At 45.5% G+C, this 25,967-nt stretch overlaps 1 protein-coding gene across 1 annotated transcript in view; it reads right to left on the bottom strand.

Annotated features, from left to right (window-relative positions):
- Positions 1-25,967, bottom strand: part of Rsph10b (radial spoke head 10 homolog B) — a 56,461-nt gene that overhangs the window by 12,454 nt on the left and 18,040 nt on the right. The window contains exons 7-16 of the mRNA XM_045144326.1: positions 24,093-24,213; positions 22,276-22,452; positions 21,008-21,284; positions 20,543-20,664; positions 16,215-16,404; positions 15,167-15,281; positions 10,423-10,502; positions 10,189-10,337; positions 5,621-5,728; positions 5,044-5,178 (exon numbers count right to left, since the gene is read on the bottom strand). Coding sequence (XP_045000261.1) covers positions 5,044-5,178; positions 5,621-5,728; positions 10,189-10,337; positions 10,423-10,502; positions 15,167-15,281; positions 16,215-16,404; positions 20,543-20,664; positions 21,008-21,284; positions 22,276-22,452; positions 24,093-24,213 — 1,474 coding nt within the window. The remainder of the gene's footprint in view (positions 1-5,043; positions 5,179-5,620; positions 5,729-10,188; positions 10,338-10,422; positions 10,503-15,166; positions 15,282-16,214; positions 16,405-20,542; positions 20,665-21,007; positions 21,285-22,275; positions 22,453-24,092; positions 24,214-25,967) is intronic.

Below are 25,967 nucleotides of genomic sequence, written 5' to 3'. Positions count from 1 at the left end.
CAGACTGACTGAGAAATGGCAGCTCCAGATTCAGCGAGAGTCTGTCTCATGGAAGTACCGTGCAGGAAGTGCCAGAGGAGGACACCGGGCATTCTCTGTGGCCTCCGCACGTGTACAGGGCGTGCACCGGCGTGAGCTCGGCAAGCCTTACGCAGCGGTCTCTCGGCGCTTGCCTGCAGGGGCTCCCTCTGACCTCACCTCACACCCCCTGACCTTGGCGGCTCCCTGGAACCACGCTATTCCACGACGCCCTCAAGCTTGCATCGCCCGTGGTCTAGAACAAGCACTGTGTGGTCAACACTGAAAAGCTCTGCTTCCAGCGCAGGACGAAGCCTGGCCCTGGACCACAGTTGTGGCAGCCGCAGCATGCTGGCCACACGGTGTTCCTTCCCACATTCTTATTTTATTTTATTTATTATTTATTATTATTATTTTTATTTTATTTATTTATTTTGTTTGTTTGTTTTTCGAGGTAGGGTCTCACTCTGGTACAGGCTGACCTGGAATTAACTCTGTAGTCTCAGGGTGGCCTTGAACTCACAGAGATCCTCCCACCTCTGCCTCCCGAGTGCTGGGATTAAAGGCGTGCGCCACCACACCCGGCTTCTTCCCACATTCTTGTATGGGCCTTCTTTCAAAGATTTTGCATTTTCACAATTTGGAGCTTTTTTTGTTTGTTTGTTTGTTTTTATTTATTTGAGAGCAACAGACAGACAGAGAGAGAGAGAATGGGCATGCCAGGGCCTCCAGCCACTGCAAACGAACTCCAGAAGCAGGCACCACCTTGTGCATCTGGATTACATGGGTCCTTGGGAAATCAAACCTGGGTCCTTAGGCTTCGCAGGCAAGTGCCTTAACTGCTAAGCCATTTCTCCAGCCCACCTTTTGTTTTTTTTTTTTTTTTTTTTCAAGGTAGGACCTCACTCTAGCCCAGGCTGACCTGGAATTCACTCTAAAGCAATTTCATTTTTTAAAAGTTTATTTTATTTATGTGAGAGAGGGAAAGAGAGAATGGGTGTGCCAGGACCTCCAGCCACTGTAAATGAACTCCAGATGCATGTGCCACCTCGTGTGCATGTGTGACCTCGTGGGCACTCATCACCCTGTGCGTCTGGCTTACGTAGGTTCTGGGGAGCCAAACCTAGCTCCCTAGGCTTTGCAGGCAAGTGCCTTAACCACTAAGCTATCTCTCCAGCCTGCAATTTCATTTTTTTAAACTATTTTTAAAATTGTTTTTATTTGTAAGGAGAGAGAGAAAGGGTATGCAAGGTCTCTCCCTGCTGCAAACAACTCAGATGCATCTGACACTCTGTATCTGTCTTTATGCAAGTACTGGGGAATTCAACATCAATCACAGGGCTGTGTAGGAAAGTCCCTTCATCTCTAGGAAATTTTGCCAACAACAGAACTAGCATTTTTACATGTATACTGCAGATCCAAAGTAATGCTCTCTTGCTTGTAGAATATTAACTTTACCCAGTTAACTATCTCCTAAACCCTTTAAAACATTTTTGATAAACATTTGTTGATAGATGATGCTATATACATTACGTCTTATATCAACTACATACATTAAAAAGTGAGTAACAGAGCCGGGCGTGGTGGTGCACACCTTTCATCCCAGTACTAGGGAGGCAGAGGTAGGAGGGTTGTGTGACTTTGAGACCACCCTGAGACTCCATAATGAATTCCAGGTCAGCCTGGGCTAGAGTGAGACCCTACCTCAAACACCCCCCCCAAAAAAAAGTGAATAACAGCTGGCCATAATAGCACAGGCCTTTAATTCCAGTACTCAGGAAGCAGACACAGACAGATCATTGTGAGTTAGAGACCAGCCTCAGACTACGTAGTAAAGTACAGGTCAGCCTGAATTGAACAAAAACATGAGGCTAGTTTGTATTCAAACATCCAAAATTTAACCCTGGAACACATAAACCCATGAACATTTCATGATTACATATGCCTGATGTAAAAGTCTCCATAGTCTTTGGCAAATATGATACACCTCAAAAATATAACAAGTCAACCGAGAAGCCAGAAAATCTATTAATTTTGAGCCATGTTAACTCAAAGTACTTCCTGATCCCTCTTTCCTGCTGTTGTTCTAGTTTCAAAAGCAAGTGGCAAGTGCCTTAACCACTAAGCTATCTCTCCAGCCTGCAATTTCATTTTTTAAAATATTTTATTTTTATTTATTTATTAGAGAGAGAGAGAGAGAATGGGCATGCCAGGGCTTCCAGCCACTGCAAATGAACTCCAGGTGCATGTGCCACCTTGTGCATCTGGCTTACATGGGTCCTGGGCAATTGAACCGAGGTCCTTTGGCTTTGCAGCAAGTGCCTTAACCACTAAGCAATCTCCCGAGCCCCAAAATTTCATATTTGAAAAGTATTTTTAATGGGTTTTTAATTCCAGAATGACAGGTTTGGTTTTGTTTTGGTTTTGCTTTCCTTAATTAAGGTGATGCATCCAGGCAAGGTGGCACATGCCTTTAACCCCAGCACTTGGAGGTAGGAAGACTGCCATGAGTTCAAAGCCAGCCTGGACTGAATGAGTTCCAGGTCAGCCTGGCCTGAGTGAGACCCTGCTTCAACCAAACCAAACCAAGAAGGTGATACCATGCGCCAGTGGCCAAGCCTCTTGAGCATCTGGTCCTTCGTGGACAGGGCGGATCTAGCACTCTTGCCCTTTATTAGGATTTTCGCTCTAGCTGTTGGGAATATGACCATTCCCACCTACTTGCTTCTCTCTGGGGAGCCTTCCCTTGGCCTCCACTAGCTCCCCACATGCATATTCGCTCAGCTAACAATACAGGGGAGACTTTTGCAGATCTCAAGAAAAGCATTTGACCTTGGCCCCCTTGAATTATTGTAGTGTGGAAAGTTGCTATGAGCCACGCAAGAAGAGTAAACCGGGCTGGAGAGATGGCTTAGCGGTTAAGTGCTTGCCTGTGAAGCCTAAGGACCCCGGTTCGAGGCTCGGTTCCCCAGGTCCCACGTTAGCCAGATGCACAAGGGGGCGCACGCGTCTGGAGTTCATTTGCAGAGCCTTGAAGCCCTGGCGCGCCCATTCTCTCTCTCTCCCTCTACCTGTCTTTCTCTCTGTGTCTGTTGCTCTCAAATAAATAAATAAAAACTTTAAAAAAAAAAAAAAGAAGAGTAAGCCTGTATATAATTTGAGCTGACCATCTCTGTAGACCTTAATGTCATCCTGAAGTGCCATTCAGAACAAAGCATGATGAAGGTGGACCTAGAAGGAAATTTCAACTTCCAGAAGGGGCAGAGGAACTAACCCATGGGCTATAAACAGAACATACGAAGGAGAACATATGGTTTCTGAGGGTGTTTTGTTCCCTGGACCAGCCCATTCACACCCCGGTACTGGCATCAATGAGAAGACCAGCTGTTACAACTCGGATATGATCTGTGCTTTCCACATCTCTTATAAGTTATTAAGAGGGTAGGAACTTAATCTGACTGTGGTAAGTGGAGGTGGGGTCTTTGGGATGTGATCGGGATTAGATAGGATCACCGGGGGGAAGCCCTGTGCCCCAACAAGGCCATCACCAAATGCAAGCCTTGAACTTTCAGAACTATGAGCTAAATATCTAATTTATTTATTTATTTTTAAACTTTTTTTGTTTTTATTTATTTGAGAGTGACAGACAGAGAGAAGGAGGGAGGGAGAGAGAGAGAGAGAGAATGAATGGGCATGCCACGGCCTCCAGCCACTGCAAACGAACTCCAGATGCGTGCACCCCTTTGTGCATCTGGCTAACGTGGGTCCTGGGGAATTGAGCCTCGAAACGGGGTCCTTAGGCTTCACAGGCAAGTGCTTAACCGCTAAGCCATCTCTCCAGCCCTAAATATCTAATTTATAAAGTTAGCTTGCCACAGGTATTTTACTATAGTAATGAGAACTATTAAGCCATCTGTGAAATTACAGATGGATTCAAGGCGGACCTTCATTTCCCTGGAGAAGAATCCTGGCCCCAGGTGGTGGCCCATAGCCAGCTCTCGGATAGCTCAGAGATACTGGAAGTCATTCCAACACAAAGGAGGCACGTCTGCTGATGTGGGAGGCAGTGAGGAGCCAAGCAGATCACGAGCCCCTCAGCATCCCATAAGGAGCCCAAGGCATGTGGGCATGTGCGCTTACAGATGCGCAGCTTGGGTGAGCCCAAGCCATGGACTCAGACAGCAGGGACAAGCATCTGTCTTGTGGCTCCAAATTAATGTCTCAGACATCAGAAATCCTTCAAGTCCACTGACCTGAAACCTCCACCAATACACCTGTTTTGTCCTAGTTTGAGAGGATGAATCACCAACATGGGGCCCGCTCTCCCAGGCCCCACAGCGAAGTCTGGGCGTCCGTGCTTGGGAGCGCGCCTCATGATCAGCAACATGGTCACCATTCCAAGCACAGCAGGAACTGCTCTTTGTTTGGGGACTGGCTTTTCCACTCCAGTGTGACACGCGTAACAGAACCTCTCTCGGTAGCGTAGCCTCACATGTCTACTCTGTGCACACTGGCCTTTGCTGTGGCACTTCCCCTGTGATAGCCATGCCCAGGTCATCATTCCCCTAACTGAAGAAAACAGCAGGGCTGGAGAGATGGCTTAGCGGTTAAGCGCTTGCCTGTGAAGCCTAAGGACCCCAGTTCGAGGCTCAATTCCCCAAGACCCACGTTAGCCAGATGCACAAGGAGGCGCACACGTCTGGAGCTCGTTTGCAGTGGCTGGAGACCCTGGCATGCCCATTCTCTCTCTCTCTCTATCTCTATTTCTCTCTGCCTCTTTCTCTCTCTGTCTGTTACTCTCAAATAAATAAATAAAAATAAACAAAAAAATATTTAAATGTTTAAAAAAATAAAACAACAAAACCAGACTCTCTTCAAAATGTGGCATGATATTGTGCATTTTCTTCAATCTTAAATTATCTCCTATAAAGTTGTTACAAAAGCCCAAGATAGCTCTGATGAAGGTTTAGCCCTTCTGGAATAAGATCACCCCTTGCTTATGAACTGCAGTATGTTGTGTGTTACCCGAGTCTGCGTGCTCCCCAGCTCATTTCCAGGCAGCTCATCATATGGGGCTTTCACACAGGGTTCAGTCCCCGTGTCAGAAACGTAGTCGAGTGCAAAGCATAAGAGAGCTTCAAAGAATTCGAGGAAAACCAGCTGCAAGAGAAGAAAACACATGTGGTCACGTTCACCCTGACATACCTGGACATGATCAGTGCTTGACTTATTACAACTGAAAATCCTTTCAAGCATTAATGCCTATTTTGTTTTGTTTGTTTTTTGTTTTTTGGGGTTTTCAAGGTAGAGTATCACTCTAGCCCAGGCTGACCTGGAATTTACTGTGTAGTCTTAGGGTGGCCTCAAACTCACGGTGATTGTCCTACCTCTGTCTCCTGAGTGCTGGGATTAAAGGCATGTGCCACCACGCCCAGCTAATGTCTATTTTTTTTTAATATAATCATGCATATACATATATATCTATACTTTGTATATGTAACATATATAGATATATACAGATATATTCTGTCTCATATATTTGGGGTCAGACTATTTTCAGTCAAATCTTGATTCTTGGTATCCAAGGCAACACTTTACAAACCTCCAGTTCAAAGTTGCTATCATTTCCATCATGGATGAAAGGATTATCTTCTGCTATTACTTTCATAAATTTGGTTGGAGTTAACTCCTTATTTATCATTTTGAAATCCTGTAAGAAATACAAATGTCTATAAACTACAAGCCAGTCTGTATCTTAATGTGCAGTGCACAACAGCATAACCCTTAAGAGAATGTAATCATTATCTTTTTCAAAATATTTGAACCATGCATGGTGGTGCACACCTTTAATCCCAGCACTTGGGATGCAGAGGTAGGAGGATCACCATGAGCTTGAGGCCACCCTGAGACTACAGAGTGAATTCCAGGTCAGCCTGAGCTACAGTGACACCCTACCTTGAAAAACCAAAACAAATAAAAAATAAAAATATTTGGGCTGGAGAGATGGCTTAGCGGTTAAGCGCTTGCCTGTGAAGCCTAAGGACCCTGGTTCGAGGCTCGGTTCCCCAGGTCCCACGTTAGCCAGATGCACAAGGGGGCGCATGTGTCTGGAGTTCGTTTGCAGAGGCTGGAAGCCCTGGTGCGCCCATTCTCTCTCTCTCCCTCTATCTGTCTTTCTCTCTGTGTCTGTTGCTCTCAAATAAATAAATAAAAATGCTTTAAAAATAAATAAATAAAATAAATAAATAAAAATAAAAATATTTGAGTAGGGGCTGGGGAGATGGCTTAGCAGTTAAGGCGCTTGCCTGCAAAGCCAAAGGACCCAGGTTTGATTCCTCAGGGCCCATGTAATCCAGATGCACAAGGTGGTGCATGTGTCTGGAGTTCGTTTGCAGCAGCTGAAGGCCTTGGGGTTCTTTCTCTCTCTCCCCCTCTTTCTGTCTCTTTTAAATAAATGAATAAAAAAATATTTGAAAAATGTTTTTGAGTAGCTGGGTGTGGTGGTGCACACCTTTAATACTACCACTTGGGAGGCAGAGGTAGGAGGATCACCATGAGTTCAAGGCCACCCTGAAACTACATAGGGAATTTGAGGTTAGCCTGGGCTACAGAGAAACCCTACCCCAATACCCCCCCCCAAAAAAACAAAACAACTAGAGAAAGGCAGAGACAGGATGGGCCATGGCCTAGTCGAGCACTGCACATGAACTCCAGGCGCATGAACCATGTTGTGTGTCTGGCTTTATGTGAGTACTGGTGGAATCAAACCCTGGGTCCTCCGGCTTTTCAGGCAAGCGTCTTAACTACTGAGCCATCACTGCAGACCAGAATCATTATCTTAAACTAAGCATTTGGAGCTCAGAATGATAGCATGCTCCTCTCATCCTAGCATTAGGGAGGCTGAAGCAGGAGGATTGCAAGTTTGTAGCAGTCTGGGCTAAGAGACAAGACTCTTCTTTACAAAAGGATTACTTTGGGAAGAACTGGTGGACCACCATGATATTTACCCTTCCATCTCCTCATAATCTCAGCACCAGTGAGAGGGCAGAGGAAACAGGAGATGGAGTGATTCAAGTATGCAATGTCCACGCGGTCCTACAGGTTGGGGAACGCACAGGTGAGCACAGGAATGGAGTTGGGAATTGGCTGTGCCAGAGGACCCAAGTTTAAGCCCCTGGTTCAATTCCAAGCACTACCAAAAAAAAAAAAGACTGCCCACCAAAACAGTAATTTTTAAAAAAATTTTTTGGTTTATTTTTATTTATTTGAGAGCGACAGAGAAAGAGGCAGAGAGAGAGAGAGTGAGAAAGAGAGAGAGAAATGGGCGCGCCAGGGCTTCCAGCCACTGTAGATGAATTCCAGATGCATGCACCCCCTTGTGCATCTGGCTAATGTGGGTCCTGGGGATCGAGCCTCGAACCGGGGTCCTTAGGCTTCATAGGCAAGCACTTAACTGCTAAGCCATCTCTCCAGCCCCAAAACAGTAATTTTAAAAAGTAGTTTGAGGGATGAGGAAATGGCTTAGCGGTTAAGGTGTTTGCCTGCAAAGCCTAAGGACCCTGGTTCGATTCCCCAGAACCCATGTCAACAAGATGCACAAGGGGACACATGTGTCTGCAGTTCGTTTGCAAGTGGCTGGAGGCCCTGGCGGGCCCATTCTCTCTATCTGCCTCTTCTCTCTCTCAAATAAATAAATTAAATAATTTAAATTTTTTCTAAACAGTTTAAAAGCCAGGTATGGTGGCACATACCTATAATTGCAGCATTTGTGTCCCTTGCGTCTGGGCTACACAAGTGAGTTCCAGGTCAGCCTGGGTTAGAGTGAGACCCTACCTTGAAAAAAGAAAAAAAGATATTTCCCTATACTTAGACACTTGATTATTATGTTTTCATATACATATATGTATATACCTACATATATGTATAGGTATATACTATTGTGTTAGAAATATACTATTGTGTTAGAAATATTTCTGAGCCAGGCATGGTGGCGCACGCCTTTAATCCCAGCACTCGGGAAGCAGAGGTAGGAGGATCGCCGTGAGTTCAAGGCCACCCTGAGACTACATAGTGAATTCCAGGTCAGCCTGGGCTAGAGTGAGACCCTACGTCAAAAAAACAAACAAAAAAAAAAATTCTGAAGCACTCTATTATTATTTGATTCAATTTCATTATTTATATATCACAAGTATGAACTTAGAATACTGTGGGCTACTTGGGCTTCAAGGCCACTGAGAAATCTTGATGGAACTGAGCTGATCACCTCCTCCATGTAGACCAGCTGACAGAGAGCCGGAAGAAGCCATTCTGCATGCAGTTCAATGGGAGAAAGAGAAATAGCCAGTGAAGATACTCAACAGTGGACACTGCAAGCCTTACATTTGGCCAGCCAGGCCAAATGAGCCAATGGGTGCAATAGTGGCACATTTGTCATGGTGGAAACCAACTGCCCTCTAATTGGACTGGAGGCCTGCTCCATGGGAAGGAATACATGCCTGATACTAAAAACTTAAAACAGGGATAGTCATGAGCCCTAGGGGTGTAACGTCTGCTGCTGTCTGGCTAAATGTTTATACTATGTTTATTAAACTGCCCAGTAAGCACTTCTCTTAATGTTCACACCCTTATATTAACACTACTTTCTTTTTTTTCTTTTTTTTTTTTTTTGCGAGGTAGGGTCTCACTCTAGCCCAGGCTGACCTGGAATTCACTATGAGTCTCAGGCTGGCCTTGAACTCACGGGGATCCTCCTACCTCTGCCTCCTGGCTACTTTCATTTTTGGTAGAGAATCTTCTCTTTCCAGATGGCAGTGACCTTGGATAACTCAGAAGGCATCATGGGCCATAGTGAAACCCTACCTCAATACCCTCCCCAACCCCCCCACCAAAAAGTGACAGGAGTGCTCAGCACTGCAATATCTCTATCACACCTTCCAAGGCTCAGGGTCTATTGCAGAAAAGGTGACAGAAAGAATGTAAGAGCCAAAGGAAGGGCAGGACTCCTTACAACGTGCTCCCTCCAGACATAAAATGGCCTAGATATCCATGACCTCACAGTGCCTAACATTACCTACACAAGACCTTCATAAGAGGAGGGAAAGATCACGACATCAAAATAAAATACTTACTGAGATGGGGAGGGGATATGATGGAGAATGGAATTTCAAAGGGGAAAAGGGGAGAAAGAGGGAATTACCATGGGATATTTTTTATAATCATGGAAAATGTTTTTAAAATTGAGAAAAAAATAAAATAAGATTTTTTAAAATTTTATTTATTTATTTGAGAGCGACAGACAGAGAGAAAGACAGATAGAGGGAGAGAGAGAGAGAATGGGCACGCCAGGGCTTCCAGCCTCTGCAAACGAACTCCAGACGCGTGCGCCCTCTTGTACATCTGGCTAACGTGGGACCTGGGGAACCGAGCCTCGAACCGGGGTCCTTAGGCTTCACAGGCAAGCGCTTAACCGCTAAGCCATCTCTCCAGCCCAAAATAAAATAAGATTTAAAAAAAAAAAAAGAAAGAGAAAAGAGGCCCTAACTACTAAAAAACAAAACAAAACAAAAAAAAACTGTTCTGGTGGACAGTAATTTTTTTTTTTTTTTTTTTTTTTGGGCAGTGTTTGGAATTGAACCGGGGCCTTAAACTTGGGACCTTAATACATGCTAGCAAGTACTCTACCACTAAGCTACATCTCTAGCCTTGAGTAGCAAGAGTTTCTAAAACTGTCATTTACCCTCCATCTTCCTTTCAACGGCCACATCTGCATAAATAAGACAGTGCAGGGCTTAAGCATCTTTTCTCCTGTTCTGTGAGCACACCAGGAAGTCGTCTCTGTTCCCCAGCTGCATGCTGTCCCAGGAGACTCAGTGAAGAACAAGTGCCTAGAATATCCTGCCTTTCTCTAGTTAAAACCCAAATGTTGGGCTGGAGAGACGGCTTAGTGATTGAGCGCTTGCCTGTGAAGCCTAAGGACCCCGGTTCGAGGCTGGATTCCCCAGGACCCGCGTTAGCCAGATGCACAAGGTAAGCGCATGTATCTGGAGTTTGTTTGCAATGGCTGGAGGCCCTGGTGCGCCCATTCTCTCTCTCTCTCTCTTTCTGGCTGTTGTTCTCAAATAAAAGGAACCCAAATGTCTTTAAACACATGGCCAGTGTCACTTGGCTCACCGCCAGCATCCAGAGGAAGTATCTCATCTTCATCGTCAGCTCATGGGGCGGGCCTGCGTTTGGCCTGCAGTAAGCCGTGTAAATCTCCCAGCACTTATCAATGTAATTCATCGAGTAGAGTGTTCGCTGTTGCTCCTTGAATAAGTTACCTATGAATGAGGCACTCAAGAAAATGACAGAATGAAAATTTTGAAAGCACAACAGCAAAGACAATTGTATTATTTTTCTCTTTACCTTTGACCTGGCAGGCATTGGGATGGATGTTCTCGGTCATCAGTTTTGTAAAACACAAGAAGAGCGATGGGCTTTGATTTCTGTGATTAAAAAGAGACCATGACTGCGCCTCATTTCAAGTGTGGGCTAGCCTTGACAGCTATCGTACTGTGCTAATTTGCGTTAGAAAAACCTCCCCGACAGCACTTGAATCTGTGAACAAGATTACCATCACTAGTGATAAGCCTTGCGGATGTCGCGTCTTGCTGATGCACGACAGACCACCACCGCAGTCCCCGAAATCCTGAGGGAACATCACAGTGCAAACCAAAACCATGGCGCTGTTTACAGGACAGCCAAGCAGTGTCTGTTCTGATGGGGAGGGTGTGAAGGAGCAAGGCTGAGCAATGGTCACAGATTGAGGAGTCCGAGAAGACATGGCAGCAAAATGGGAACAGAAAAGGAACGGCGGGGCTGGAGAGATGGCTTAGCAGTTAAACTGCTTGCCTGTGAAGCCTAAGGACTCCAGTTTGATTCTCCAGGTCCCACGTAAGCCAGATGCACATGGTGGCGCACGTGTCTGGAGCTCATTTGCAATGGCTGGAGGCCCTGGCATGCCCATTCTCATTCTCTCTATCCCTCTCTCTAATAAATAAATAAATGAAAGTAAAATTTTAAAAAAGAAGAAGAAGAAAAGGAACAGTGGAAAGCTGGGAATTCCCGGCTGGGGGTGTACCATGCATGCGTAAGGACCCGAGTGTAAGCCCAAAGAAGAAAAAGAACTCCATGTGGCCTATAGTTTAATGATATTATTACAATATTAATTCCTTAAGTTTGATGACTAGACCATGATTAGTAAGATGTCAACACTCAGGGCTGCTGATGGCTGAGTGGTTAAAGGTGCTTGCCTGCAAAGCCTGCTGGTGTGGGTTCAATTCCCCAGTAAACCACATGTTGCAGTCAGGTTCGCTTTGCTGGTAGAAATCACCTGACCAACAGCAGCTTGTGGGAAAAAGAGATTTATTTTGGCTTGAGGGGAAACTCCATGATGGCAGAGGGAAACGATGGCATGAGCAGAGGGTGGACATCACCCCCTGGCCAACATACACTGCCTCCAGGAAGCATTAGTTTCCAGTTGCCATCAGCTGGGGAAACTAGCATCCAGAACACCTAAGTTTGTGGAGGACGCCTGAATCAAACCACCACCCCGTGTAACACCAGAACTCCAGAGTCTGGAGTTCATTTGCAGCAGTAAGTGGCCCTGGCATGCCCATTCCCCCTCCCCCCACTCTCTCTCTCAAAAACATTTTTTTTACATTTATTAATTTACAAGCAGAGAGAGGGAAAGGGAGAAAGAATAGGCATGCAGGGCCTCCTGCCACTACAAACTCCAGATGCATGTGCCACATTGTGCATCTGGCTTTATGTAGGCATTAGAGATTTGAATTCAGGCCATCAAGCTTTGTAAACGAAGACCTTTAACCATTAACCAACTCTCCAGCCCCCCAAAATATTTTTTTTGAGACAAGCCCAACAGACTGGCCTTTTTGTTAATGTGAGAGTGAGAGTTGGCATGACAGCGCTCGTTGTCACTGCAATCGAACTCCAGGTGCATGCGCCACCTAGTGGGCATGTGTGACCTGGCACACTTACATCACCTTGCGTCTGGCTTATGTAGGACCTGAAAAGTTAAACCTGGGTCTTTGGGCTTTGCAGGCAAGTGCCTTAACTGCTGAGCCATCTCTCCAGCCCCCAAAATACCTTTTATGTCCACACTCTATTCTAGATTTTCAGAATCAATTGCTATTAGTATTTTTTTTTAAATATATATTTATTTGCAAGCAGAGAGAAAGAGACAGAATAGGCACACCAGGGATTCTAACCACTGCAAACAAACTCCAGACACATACACTACCTGTGCATCTGGCTTTACATGGGTACTGGGGAATCCAACCCAGATAGGCTTTACAAGAAAGTGCCTTTGGGTTGGAGAGATGGCTTAGTGGTTAAGGCACTTGACTACAAAACCAAAGGACCCAGTTGCTATTCCCTAGGACCTACATAAAGCCAGATGCATAAGGTGTCACATGCATCTGGAATTCATTTGCAGTGGCTAGAGTTCCTGGTATGCCCATTCTCTCTGTCTGTCTGTCTCTCTCTCTCTCTCTCTTTCAAATAAATAAACAAAAATAAAATATTTTAAAGCTGGGTATAGTGGCACATGCCTTTAATCCCAGCACTCGAGAGGCAGAGGTAAGAGGATTGCCATGAATTCAAGGCCACCTGGATTATATAGTGAATTCCAGGTCAGCCTGGGCTAGAGTGAGACCCTACCTCAAAAAACCAAAAAAATAAAGAAGTTGGGCTGGAGAGATGGCGTAGCGGTTAAGCGCTTGCCTGTGAAGCCTAAGGACCCCAGTTCGAGGCTCGGTTTCCCAGGTCCCACGTTAGCCAGATGCACAAGGGGGCGCACGCGTCTGGAGTTCGTTTGCAGAGGCTGGAAGCCCTGGTGCGCCCATTCTCTCTCTCTCCCTCTATCTGTCTTTCCCTCTGTGTCTGTCGCTCTCAAATAAATAAATAAATAAAAATTTTAAAAAATTTTAAAAATAAATGATATATTAATTTTGGGGGGGGTTTCAAGCCCAGGCTGACCTGGAATTCACTATGGAGTCTCAGGGTGGCCTTGAACTCATGGCAATCCTCCTACCTCTGCTTCTGAATGCTGGGATTAAAGGCGTGTGCCACCACGTCCGGCTTATATCATTTATTTATTTATTTATTTATTTACTTATTTGAGAGAGAGAAAGAGGTAGAGAGTGAGAGAGAAAGAATGGGTGACCCAGGGCCTCCAGCCACTGCAAACGAACTCCACATGCATGCACCCCCTTGTGCATCTGCCTTATGTGGGTCCTGGAGAATTGAACCACGATCCTCTGGCTTTGTAGGCAAATACCTTAACTACTAAGCCATCTCTCCTGTCCCCCCCCCCCTGAAATTTCTTTTAAATAAAGAGCCATTAACAGCTGATCCATCTCTCCAACCTTACTTTTTAAATTTTTTTAAATTATTTTTATTTACTTATTTGAGAGAGAAAGAGGCAGAGAGAGAGAAAGAGAGAGAGAAGGAATGGTGCACCAGGGCCTCCAGCCACTCCAGACGAACTCCTTGCATTTCTGGCTTTATGTGGGTCCCAGGAAATAGAACCTGGGTCCTTCAGCTTTGCAGGCAAATGCCTTAACCACTAAGCCATCTCTCCAGCCTTTTACTTTTGTTGTTGTTTGTTTTTGAGGCAGGGTTTCATTCAGCCCAGGCTGGCCTTGAACCCATCTATGTAGCTGAGATGATCTTAAACTTTGGATCCTCCTCCTCCCTCCTCCTGAGTGTTAGGATTGGAGGCATGGTCTACCACATCCTGGTTTCTGCATTGCTAGGGATGGAACCTGGAGCTTTGTACATGCGAGGTGTTACTACACCAACTAAGCTACATCCCTAACCCTTAAAACAAATAAACAAATGAAGATGTCACTTTTTCTCTGAGAAAGGCAGGGAATGGCTTTTAGCAAGAATCAGGCAACTCAGAAGATACGGAGGGTAATCAATGTCTCATGGCTTTGTGGCTAAAATTTGAGAAGATCTGCCTTGTCTACAGCCCTTCCTTCCTTCCTTTTTCTTTCTTTTTTTTTTTTAATTTTTTTTTATTTATTTGAGAGCAACAGACACAGAGAGAAAGACAGATAGAGAGAGAGAGAGAGAGAATGGGCGAGCCAGGGCTTCCAGCCTCTGCAAACGAACTCCAGACACGTGCGCCCCCTTGTGCATCTGGCTAACGTGGGACCTGGGGAACCAAGCCTCGAACCAGGGTCCTTAGGCTTCACAGGCAAGCGCTTAACCGCTAAGCCATCTCTCCAGCCCCCTTTTTCTTTCTTTTATTATTATTATTATTTTTTTTTTTTTTTTTGGTTTTTCAAGGTAGGGTCTCACTCGGGCCAGGCTGACCTGGAATTCTCAGGGTGGCTTTGAACTCACAGTGATCCTCTTACCTCTACCCGGCTCCTACAGCCCTTCTTTTCAAGGGGACATAAAAATGACAGTGATCGGTAATATGATGGAGAATGGAATTTCAAAGGGGAAAGTGCGGGGGGGGGGGTTATTACCATGGGATTTTTTTTTTTTTTTTTTTTTTTTTTTTTGGTTTTTCGAGGTAGGGTCTCACTCTGGTCCAGGCTGACCTGGAATTCACTACGGAGTCTCAGGGTGGCCTCAAACTCACGACAATCCTCCTACCTTTGCTTCCCGAGTGCTGAGATGAAAGGCGTGCACCACCATGCCCGGATTTCGGATATATTTTATAATCATGGAAAATGTTAATAAAAATTGTGAAAAGATAAAAAAATAAATAAAATAAAAATAAAAAATGACAGTGATCACTGCTGATGAGGACACTGCTAGCCAGGCCTGTGCTGCATGCCTTTAACCCCAGGCTGAAGTAGGAGGCTCGCCATGGGCTCTAGGTCAAACAAAAGCGCTGGGCATGGTGGTGCACGCCTTTAATCCCAGTATTCGGGAGGCAGAGGTAGGAGGATCACCATGAGTTCGAGGCAAGCCTGAGACTACACAGTGAATTCCAGGTCAGCCTGGACTAGAATGAAACCCTACCTCAAAATAAAAATAAATAAATAAAATAAAAGGACCTGCAACTTCAGCATAGGTGAGTTCTTGCCCCTGCCTTCCCCCCGCCCCCCAACGATACACAAGTGGTGCTTACTGGAATTCTTTGTGGTGAATGTGGTAAGCCAGATGCAGTAGGTAACTCAAGAATGTTCTCAGAAGTATGGTTCTAAATGGAGAATGAATTTCTTCCACTGGTATGTCATTATTGGCTGAAGTATGGAAATCAGAGAGGAAGTTAACTGCCACAGAAGAATTCTGGTGACTTTATGAGACATTTATTGATAAGACGCCTTGCCCCCAGGCCTTTCAGGGTTGTCTGGGCCACAGTTTGATTGCTACTGTTAATTCTAAATGAATTTTTTCCTGGGGTTTGAAGACAGCATTTTGCTTTGTAACCAAAACTGGCCTGGAGGTAGAAAATTCTCCCGCTTTGACCCTCTAAGCGCTGGGACTTCGGGCATGCACTGTCAGGCCTGGCTCCTATTCAGAATGGATATTCAGTATGTTTCGGATACTTAAGTTTGAAGTAAATGAGCATTTTTCTCTAACATTTCATTTTCAAGTAGAGAATGAACCTTCTATAGCTCTTCCTCCCAGTATCCAGCTGAAAGGAGTCAAACCTTGAGGTGCTTCATCTCATTGCATTAACCTTCTAACGTGAAATCCAGACCAACTCCAAGAGGACCCAAAACCTAGATCCTCCTAAGCCCTTCCTGGTCCTCTTGCTTCTGACCTAACAGATTATAGATCAGGTGGCCATCAGTTTTCTAAGGGCTTAGCAGTAAATACACGAGGCATTGTGGCTCACCCTGTGCGTCCTAAGTCCTGAGCTCTGTGGTAGAGGGCAAAAGCAGGCACAGCAGCAAGCCAATGTGCCTGGCTGTGTGCCAGGAAAGCTCCTGTCACAAGGACAGGCAGGGGACGGAGGTCACACCATGCTTAGGTGGTCTGAGATTACTTCTGTTACCACCAGAGACGGTCTCCGCAGGTACACCGTAAGCAGGCCAGGCATTGGCTTCTGGAAGCCCCCTCTTCCCACCTTTGCCTTCCCTCTATCTCAGCTTTGTTGGCTCACTTCCAGGTGACCGTGTGGCAAATCATCCCTTGAAAAAAACCAGAAGTGGAGGCCGTGGACTACCCACCACTTAAGACTCTGTCCATATCTGCAAGCATTATCTTATCACGATGAAACTTGCAGTCCTTTAGAAATCTCCAGAAGTGCAGCTTTGTCATCAGGAAGGTGTTGTCCAGGGAATGATCACACCCTAGGCTGCTGTAGAAGCCGTAGATTCTTCTAAGCTCTGTGATGTTCCTGAGAACGGCGTATTCTACCTGAAACGCGAGCAGATGGACCCTCGCTTGTCCTCAGGAGGACAGAGCTGAAAAACGCGGCGCCCGATTTCTAGTCTACATGAAAACAGTCACAGCAGACCTCGTGCAAGTCAGCACGTGTTTTGTTTTGCTTGAACACACCCCGCCAGTAAAATGTAGTTTCTAACAGAAGTGAAATTTGGTATCCTCTAGAAAATGAAGTTCCTTTCTTCTTTTTTTCTTTTTGGTTTTCCAAGGTAGGGTTTCACTCTAGCTTAGGCTGACCTGGAATTCACTGTGTAGTCTCAGGGTGGCCTCGAACTCACAGTGATCCTCCTACCTCTGCCTCCGGAGTGCTGGGATTAATGGCATGCGCCACCATGCCCGGCTTGGAGTTCCTTTCAAACTGCTATGTGACAGTCTTTTGTCTCCCAGGCAGCAATAAAATTTTGTTGTCTACAGATCACTCTCTCATGATCACAGATGCAACATGCCTCGACAAAAGAAACTGAATTTGATGTATATAAAAAAATTTGGACCAGGCATGATGGCGCACACCTTTAATCCCAGCATTTAGGAGGCAGAGGTAGGAGGATCACCGTGAGTTCGAGGCCACCCTGAAACTACAGAGTGATTTCCAGGTCAGCCTGAGCTAGAGTGAGACCCTACCTTGAAAAAGCAAACAAACAAACAAACAAAAATGTAAAATAAATAAATAAATAATTGTGACAATACCAGAGGGAGTTTATCCTGATAATGCAAGATTGATTGAATTATTTTTTTTCTTTTCAAAAAAATTTTTTTTTTTTTTTTTTTTTTTTGAGGTAGTGTCTCACTCTGGCCCAGGCTGACCTGGAATTCACTATGTAGTCTTGGGTGGCCTGGAACTCACGGCTCTTTTCCAAAATTGTTATTTGGAGCTGGGCATTGAAGCACATGCCTTTAATCCCAGCACTCTGGAGGCAGAGGTAGGAAGATCACAGTGAGTTCGAGGCCACCCTGAGACTACATAGTGAATTCCAGGTCAGCCTGGACTAGAGTGAGACCCTTAGAAAAATATTTTTTCTTAATTTTTGTTTGGGGCTGAAGAGATGCCTTAGTGGTTAAGGCAATTATTTGCCCGCAAAGCCAAAGTACCAGGATTGATTCCCCAGGACCCATTAAGGACGTGCCAGGTGACACATGCATCTGGAGTTCGTTTGTAGCAGTTGAAAGCCCTGGTATGCCCATTTTCTCTCTAATCTGCCTCTCACTCTCTCTCTCAAATACTTTTTTCCCCCCAGATAGGGTCCCACACTAGCCCAGGCTGACCTGGAATTCACTATGTAGTCTCAGGGTGGCCTCAAACTTACAGTGATCCTCCTACTTCTGCCTCCCGAGTGCTGGGATTAAAGGCATGCACCACCACACCTGGCTTTCAAATACATTTTAAAAATCATTTATTTGCACCTGTGTGTGTGTGTGTATGCATGTGTGTATGCATGTGTGTGTGTGTGCTGCAAACAAACTCCAGAATCATGCACCACTTTGTGCATTTGGGAAATCGAACCTGGGCTAGCAGACATTGCAAGCAAGCACCTTTAACCACTGAGCCATCTCCCATTCTTACTCCCCCCCCCCGCCCAAAGTTTTTTTTTTTAAATCTCATTACATAGCCCAGACTGGCCTCGAGCTCACAATCACCCTCATGCCTCCATCTTCCCAGTGCTGGGATTTCAGGTGAGAGCCACCACACCCAACTGCAAGGCTGATTTTGAAACTTGAAAAAATCAGAGTAATTCACCATATTGTTCGATTAAAAAGAAAAACTCACATGAGCATACTCCATGATGTATCTGAACAAATTTAGCATTCACCGCTGGGTGAGGTGGCGCACGCCTTTAATCCCAGCACTCAGGAGGCAGAGGTAGGTGGATCACTGTGAGTTCGAGGCCACCCTGAGACTACATAGTGAGTTCTAGGTCAGCCTGGGCTAGAGTGAGACCCTACCTCAAAAAACAAACAAACAAACAAAGAAATTAGCATTCATTCATGATGAATACCCCTAGCAAATTAGGAATAAAAAGATACTCTTTATCCTGATAACCAGAACATAGCAAACACACAGTGGCACCTTACCCATTGAGCAATCTTCCCTCCCCATTTTTTTTTTTTTTTTTGAGGTAGGGTCTCACTCTAGCCCCAGCTGACCTAGCACTCATTCTATAGTCCCAGGCTGTCCTCAAACTCACAGCGATCCTCCTACCTCTGCCTCCCAAGTGCTGGGATTAAAGGCGTGCGCCACCACGCCCGGCTCTTGTTTTTTGCTTCTCTGTGTATAGGTATGTGTGATGCAGTTTGTGTGGGTGAAGTGTGGAATGTGTGGTAGATGCATATGTATATGCCCTTGTGTCAGGGGTGGCTCACCTGTGGGAGCTGGAGTGGAACATTGGGTGTTCCACTCCATTACTCTGCCACCCAGTTCTTTTTTGAGCAAGTTTCTTAAAATATTGTATTTATTTATTTGAAGCAGAGAGAAAAAGAGACACAGAGAGAGAGAGAAAGAGAGAGAGAGAGAGAGAATGGGCAAGCCAAGACCTCCAGCCATTGCAAATGAACCCCAGACTCATGCACCACCTTGTGCATCTGGCTTATGTGGGTCCTGGGGAATTGAACCTGGGTCCTTAGGCTTTGCAGGCAAGTGCCTTAACCGCTAAGCCATCTCTCCAGCCTGCGAGTCTCTTTTTTACTAATTCCAGAGCTGGGGAAGGTTCTGATGATTTCAGGTCTCTGCTCCTCTGAGGGGCTGGGGTTACAGGTATGCAGAGCCATGCCCTCATGCTTGCTCAGGAAGCACACTTAACTACCAGGCCATCTCTCCAACACTACTTTGTTCTTTTGGTTTATCTTGCAATTCCAGGGATTATACCCAGGGCTTCATATATGCTAGGCAAGCATTCTACTGCTGAGCTATCCCCAGCCCAGTTTTGCTTATTTCTGGTGTCTGATCATAAGGCATCTTAAAAAATAAAAAAAGAATAGCCAGTCATGGTGGCGCACACCTTTAATCTCAGCACTCGGAAGGCAGAGGTAGGAGATCACCAGGAGTTCAAGACCACCTGGACTACAGCGTGAATTCTAGGTCAGCCTGGGCTAGAGTGCTCAAAAAAGGTTAAAATAGGCCAGGCATGGTGGCACACACCTTTAATCCCAGCACTCGGGAGGCAGAGGTAGGAGGATTGCCATGAGTTTGAGGCCACCCTGAGAGTACATATTTAATTCCAGGTCAGCCTGGACCAGAGTAAGACCCTACCTTGAAAAACCAAGAACAAAAAAAAAAAAAAAAAGAAGAAGAAGAGAGCTGGAGAAATGGCTTAGTGGTTAAGGTGCTTGCCTGCAAAGCCAAAGGACCCATGTTCAACTTCCCAGGACTCACATAAGCCAGATACACAATGGGGCACATATATCTGGAGTTCATTTGCAGGGGCTGGAGGCCCTGGCATGCCCATTCTTTGCTTCTTTCTTTCTCCTTTTCTGTCTCAAATAAAAAAAATTTTTTTTGAAATTATAAAAAGAGCCAGGTGTGGTGGTACACACCTTTAATCCTAGCACTTGGGAGGCAGAGGTAGGAGGATTGCCATGAGTTTGAAACCAGCCTGAGACTACATAGTGAATTTCAGGTCAGCTTGGGCTAGAGCCAGACCCTACCTTGAAAAACAAAACAAAACAAAAAAGGCTGGGAAGATGGCTCAGTGGTTAAAAGGGCTTGCTTGCAATGTCTGCTGGCCTGGGTTCAATTATCCAGTACCCAGAGCCAGATGCACAAAAGTGGTCTAAACATCTGATGTTTGTTTGCATGCACATGCACACGTGCACACACACACACACATACACACATGTACATGCAAATAAAATAAATGAATAAATAAATAAATAATAAAGGTTTTGAGCTGGAGGGATGGCTTAACGGTTAAGGCATTTGCCTGCAAAGCCAAATGACCCAGGTTCGGTTCCCCAGGACCCACGTTAGTCAGATCCACAGGGGCGCACACACGTCTGGAGTTCATTTGCAATGGCTGGAGGCCCTGGCACGCCCATTCATTCTCTCTCTCTCTCCCTTTCTCTATCAAATAAATAAATAAAAATAAAATATTTTTTTAAAGAAAATAAAGGTTTTTACTTGCTTCTTTTCTTCTGCTTGGGTCTCCTTAGGGTACCTGTTCAACAGCAAGGTTATATCCAGCTCGATGCTTGATCCTAACACAGAGTGATTTTCGCTGCCGTTGAGCCTGCGGAGAATCTCTAGCAAAGGAAGCAAATACGGGATGGTTGTGAAAAGCAGCACCATTTTTTTTTTTTTCCTGTCATGTTAGAATGATTTTCTACCACAATGTGATAGAAGGATATTCAACAAGCAGGTCTGATAAGACCTTAATACCAGCTGTTCTGGGGCTAAGGCAAGATGATTGGGATCCCAAGGCCCGTTGTGCTGCAGAGTGAGTTGAAGACCAGCCTAGGGAACTAGGCCCTATCTCAAATTAACAAGAAAAAGGCCGGGGCGTGTGCTTCTGTGGTACAGCAAGTACAGCGGACGACGAGGATCAAAGTGGATGACACTGTTTTGGGGCAGGTCAGTGCTCCGTACCTGCACTAAGAGACGATCCCAACTGCCTGCCCGGCTGGGAGCTGTCTGAAATCTTGCTCTTCTGGGAGGCAGATGACAGCCTGCCCTTTTGGGAGACAGATGGTGGCCGGCTCTTTTGGGCAGCATCTGAAGGCCCACTCTGCTGGGAGACAGATGGCGCCCGGACCTGTTGGGAGGCGTCTGGCGCCTGGTCAGTTTCAGGGTCTTGAAGCTGAACTGGGTAGTCATTGGAAAACAGACCTTCATACACTTGCCCATTCTTGAAAGTTAATCGGCCCTGCAAGTAGGGAAACAGTGCTTTTCAGTTTAGGAATGGTGTTCTCAGAGAAGCATCAGAATTTGGAGCTTTTTGTATGGAAGCTAGGTAGTAAGTGCACAGAGAATCAGGCCCTGGAGTTTCATATCACTGTGAACAATCTCCCCCTCTTCCTCTTGTCTTCTCCCCAACTCTTCTTCCTCTTTTTTTTTTTTTTTTTTTTTTTCATTTTGCTTGTTTTTTGAGACAGGGTCTCTCTAGCTCAAGCTGACCTGGGATTCACTGTGTCTACTCAGGGTGGCCTGGAACTCACGAACTCATGGTGATCCTCCTACCTCTGCCTCCCGAGTGCTTGGGATTCAAGGTGTGTGCCACCGCGCCTAGCATCCCTAAATCTTTTTTCTTCTCTCTGTAGCTACTCAACAATCTCTCCCTAACTTTAATACCTCCAGGTCACATGATGGGCCTAGCCGCACAAGGGTGAAGCTGTCAGGCTGTCATGGTGAGAGAGAGCATGGGTATAATGGGAAAGGAGTCAAACAAGCCCCAAAACCCACACCACGCTTTTGTACAAACGGTTAAGCTACTTTGCCTGTTACTTGCAGCCAAACATGAAGGCCCGCAATCACTTATACACACCCATGCGCTACCTTTGCCGGGCGTGGTGGCGCACGCCTTTAATCCCAGCACTCGGGAGGCAGAGGTAGGAGGATCACCATGAGTTTGAGGCCACCCTGAGACTACATAGTGAATCTCAGGTCAGCCTGAGCTAGAGTAAGACCCTACCTTGGAAAAAGGTGTACACCATGCACAAAATAAAAACTAATAACTTCGAAACAGCTAAGAAACAAGATGTTGAAAGTAAAAAATTAAAATCCATGCAGGCACCTTAACAAAATGGCAAATCATCTATGCAAAATGAACAATGCAATCTATTAGATACACATCTTTTACTGTATCGCAACTGTTCGACATAACTGCTCAGATGTCGTCTCGGTGGGTCCGTGCTCACCCTGCCGTGTTTCTTGTTGGAAGCCCATTCTCCCTCATACATCGCTCCGCTGGCGTAGTAGAACTTGCCGTGCCCGTGACGCTGCCCGTCTACAAAGTCCCCTATGTACTCGTTTCTTAGGGGGTACTGGGAGTTGAGGATTCTCTTCAGAAACCACGTGTGCGTTCCAAAGCCGTTCTTAGAAGAAAGCACATCGCCATCAGAAATGCTCACAGTAGTTCGAGGCCACCCTGAGACTACATAGTGACCTCCAGGTCAGCCTGAGCTAGCGTAAGACCCTACCTTGGAAAACCAAAAAAAGCAAAGAAAAGAAAAGGAAAAAGTGCCAGGGATGGGAAACCTTCCAGAGAGTTGTTGGTCAGGGAGGTCCCTGATGCCCCCAAAACATTATAGGCCATTGCCAAGGCACCAGGAATAGATGGTAAGACCCTATTGCTGAGGACTCCATATACTTGGGCTGCAAGGCCACTGAGAAATCCTGCTGGAACTGAGCCGATAACCTCCTCCATGTAGACCAGCTGACAGAAAGCTGGAAGAAGCCATTCTGCATGCAGTTCAATGGGAGAGAGAGAAATCACCAGTGAAGATACTCAAAAGTGGACACTGCAAGCCTTATATTTGGCCAGCCAGGCCAGATGAGCCAATGGGTGCAATAGTGGCAGGTGTGTCATGGGGGAAACCAACTGCCCTCTAATTGGACTGGAGGCCTGCTCCATGGGAGGGAATACATCCCTGATACTGAAAACTTAAAATAGGGATAGTCATAAGCCCTAGGGCTGTAACATCTTCTCTTGTCTGGCTAAATGTATATACTATGCTTATCAAACTGCCCAGTAAGTACTTCTGTTAATGTTCATACCCTTATATTAATGCTACTCTCACTTTTGGTAGAGAATCTTCTCTTTTCAGATGGAAGTGACCTTGGAATGACTCAGAAGGTATCATGGTGAGGGAAAGAAGTAACAGGAGTGCTCAGCACTGAAATATCTCTATCACACCTTCCAAGGCTCAGGGTCTAATGCAGAAGAGGTGGCAGAAAGAATGTAATAGCCAAAGGAAGGGTAGGACTCCATACAACATGCTTCCTCCAGATACAAAATGGCCCGGATATCCATGACCTTACAGTGCCTGACACTACCTGCACAAGACCATCATAAGAGGAGGAAAAGGTCATGCCATCAAAATTAAAAGAGAAACTGATTGAGATGGGGAGAGGGTATGGTGGAGAATGGAGTTTCAAAGGGGAAAGTGGGGGGAGGGAGAGTATTACCATGGGGTATTTTTTATAATTATGGAAATTGTTAATAAAAATTTGGGCCGGGCGTGGTGGCGCATGCCTTTAATCCCAGCACTTGGGAGGCAGAGGTAGGAGGATCGCTGTGAGTTCAAGGCCGTCCTGAGATTCCATAGTGAATTCCAGGTCAGCTGAGCTAGAGTGAGACCCTACCTCGAAAAACCAAACAAACAAAAGAAAACAAAAATTTGGAAGAAAAAAAAAAAAAGAAAGAAACACGCACAGTATTTTCTCCTTTTACCTGAGTCCAAAGCAAATGAGGTCAAACCATGTGAGTTTGGAGTCATAACCGATTTGGCTTGGTCTCAGCTCAACTGACAACAGATCAGCAAACCAACCCCTCCCAGTTAGATCAGAACCAGTGGACATCAAGTGTGTAAATGGATAATGATTATTTCAGTTATTGCTAAATTCTTATTTCTAGCCAAACCGTAGTGGTGCATCACTTGCAAGGCGGAGGCGTGCGGGAGATGCGCAGAGCACGCAGCTCCGGCGGTGACCTGTGGGGGGCGCCCGTGCTCACCTGGACCCCTTTCTCCCAGCGACCGGTGTATTCCTCGTTCGTGGTCAGCCACCTCATCCTGCCTTCCCCGTGGCGCACGTTGTTCTCCCACTGGCCTTCGTATATGTTCCCAGATTTGTAGCTGGAGCAAAAGAAACCGATGAGGAAGAATCCAATACCTCCAAGATACACAACATTTGCCTTAAGACTTCTCAGCTTGTCCCCTGATCACCCTGCCAAGAAGTCTGGTGTTGAAACTCAATGGTCAGCAAAAACATTCAGTTTAGGAAGAAAAATAACTCATTTTTATTAAGCTTCTGCTTGTTTAAGACTGTTTTTTGTTTGTTTTTTTTTTTTTTGGTTTTTTTTTGTTTTTTTTTTTGGTTTTTGGTTCTTTGAGGTAGGGTCTCACTCTAGCCCAGGCTGACCTGGAATTCACTACGGAGTGTCAGGGTGCTTCGAACTCACGGTGATCCCCCTACCTCTGCCTCCTGAGTGCTGGGGTTAAAGGCGTGCACTACCATGCCCAGCGCTTCCTGCTTATTTAATAAGTGGGCAAGAGTGAGGTTTTTAGACTTTTTAGATAGTATTATAATTAGTTAATATTTTTCTACCCAGTATTTTTTTGTATGTGTGTGTATTTGTGTATGTGTGTGTAGGTGTGTGCACATGCATGTGGAGGCCAGAGACTCACACTGAATGTCTTCCTCAATTGCTCTCCACTTTATTTTTCGAAACAAGGTCTTTCTGAGCCTGCAGCTTACTGATCCAGCTAGACAAATTAACTAGCAAGTCCTGGGGCGCCTCCTGTCTCTGCCTCCCCAGCACTGGGATTCCAGGCACATGCTGAGAATACAAGTTTAGCAATATACTGACTGAGCCATCTCCCCAGTCCTAAGATTTTTAAAAATCTATCTATCTACCTATCTATCTATCTATTTATTTGCAAGCAGAGACAGACAGAAAAAGAATGGGTGCACCAGGACCTCTATCTGCTACAAATGAACTTCAGATGCACATGCCACTTTATGTATCTGGCTTTAACTGGGCACTGGGGAATTGAACTCAGGTTGTTAGGCTTTGCAAACATATATCTTATCTGCTGAGCCATCTCTTCAGCTCCAGTCCTAATATTTTAACCCTTAAAATATTTGAGCCTGGGGCTGGAGAGATTGCTAAGTGGTTAAGGCACTTGCCTGCAAAGAAAGCCAGATGCACAAGGTGGGACATGTGTCTAGAGTTTGTTTACAGTGGCTAGGGGCCCTGGAGCACTCATTCTCTCTCTGTCTCTTTCTGTTTCTCTTTCTCTCTCAAATCAATCAATCAATAAAATATTTTCTAATATTTTATTTTTATTTATTGATTTGAGAGAGAGAGAGAGAATGGGTGCACCAGGGCTCTCAGCCACTGCAAACAAACTCCAAATGCATGTGCCACCTTGTGCATCTGGCTTACTGGGTCTTGGGGAATCGAACTGAGGTCCTTTGGCTTCACAGGCAATCACCTTAACCACTAAGCCATCCTTCCAGCCCTAAATAAAAAATATATTTTTCAAATATTTTACTCTGAGACTGGAGAAATGGCTTAGCGATCAAGATGCTTGCCTGTAAAACTTAACTAAGAGTTTGATTCACCAGTACCATCATAAAGCCAGATGTGCAAAGTAGCATATGCATCTGGAGTTTGTTTGCAGCAACTAGAGGCCCTGGTGCACCCATTCTCGCTCTGCTAAGCATGGTGTCACAAGCCTTTAATCCCAGCACTCAGAAGGCCAAGGTAGGAAGATCGCTGTGAGTTTGGACCACCCTGAGACTACATAGTGAATTCCAGGTCAGCCAGGGCTAGAGTAAGACCCTACCTTGAAAGACATAAATAAATAAACAAAAAGGGCTGGAG

This window comes from Jaculus jaculus, chromosome 2 (assembly GCF_020740685.1).
Source record: "Jaculus jaculus isolate mJacJac1 chromosome 2, mJacJac1.mat.Y.cur, whole genome shotgun sequence".
Classification (NCBI taxonomy): Eukaryota; Metazoa; Chordata; class Mammalia; order Rodentia; family Dipodidae; genus Jaculus; species Jaculus jaculus.
This window is presented reverse-complemented; position numbering and strand designations above follow the sequence as displayed.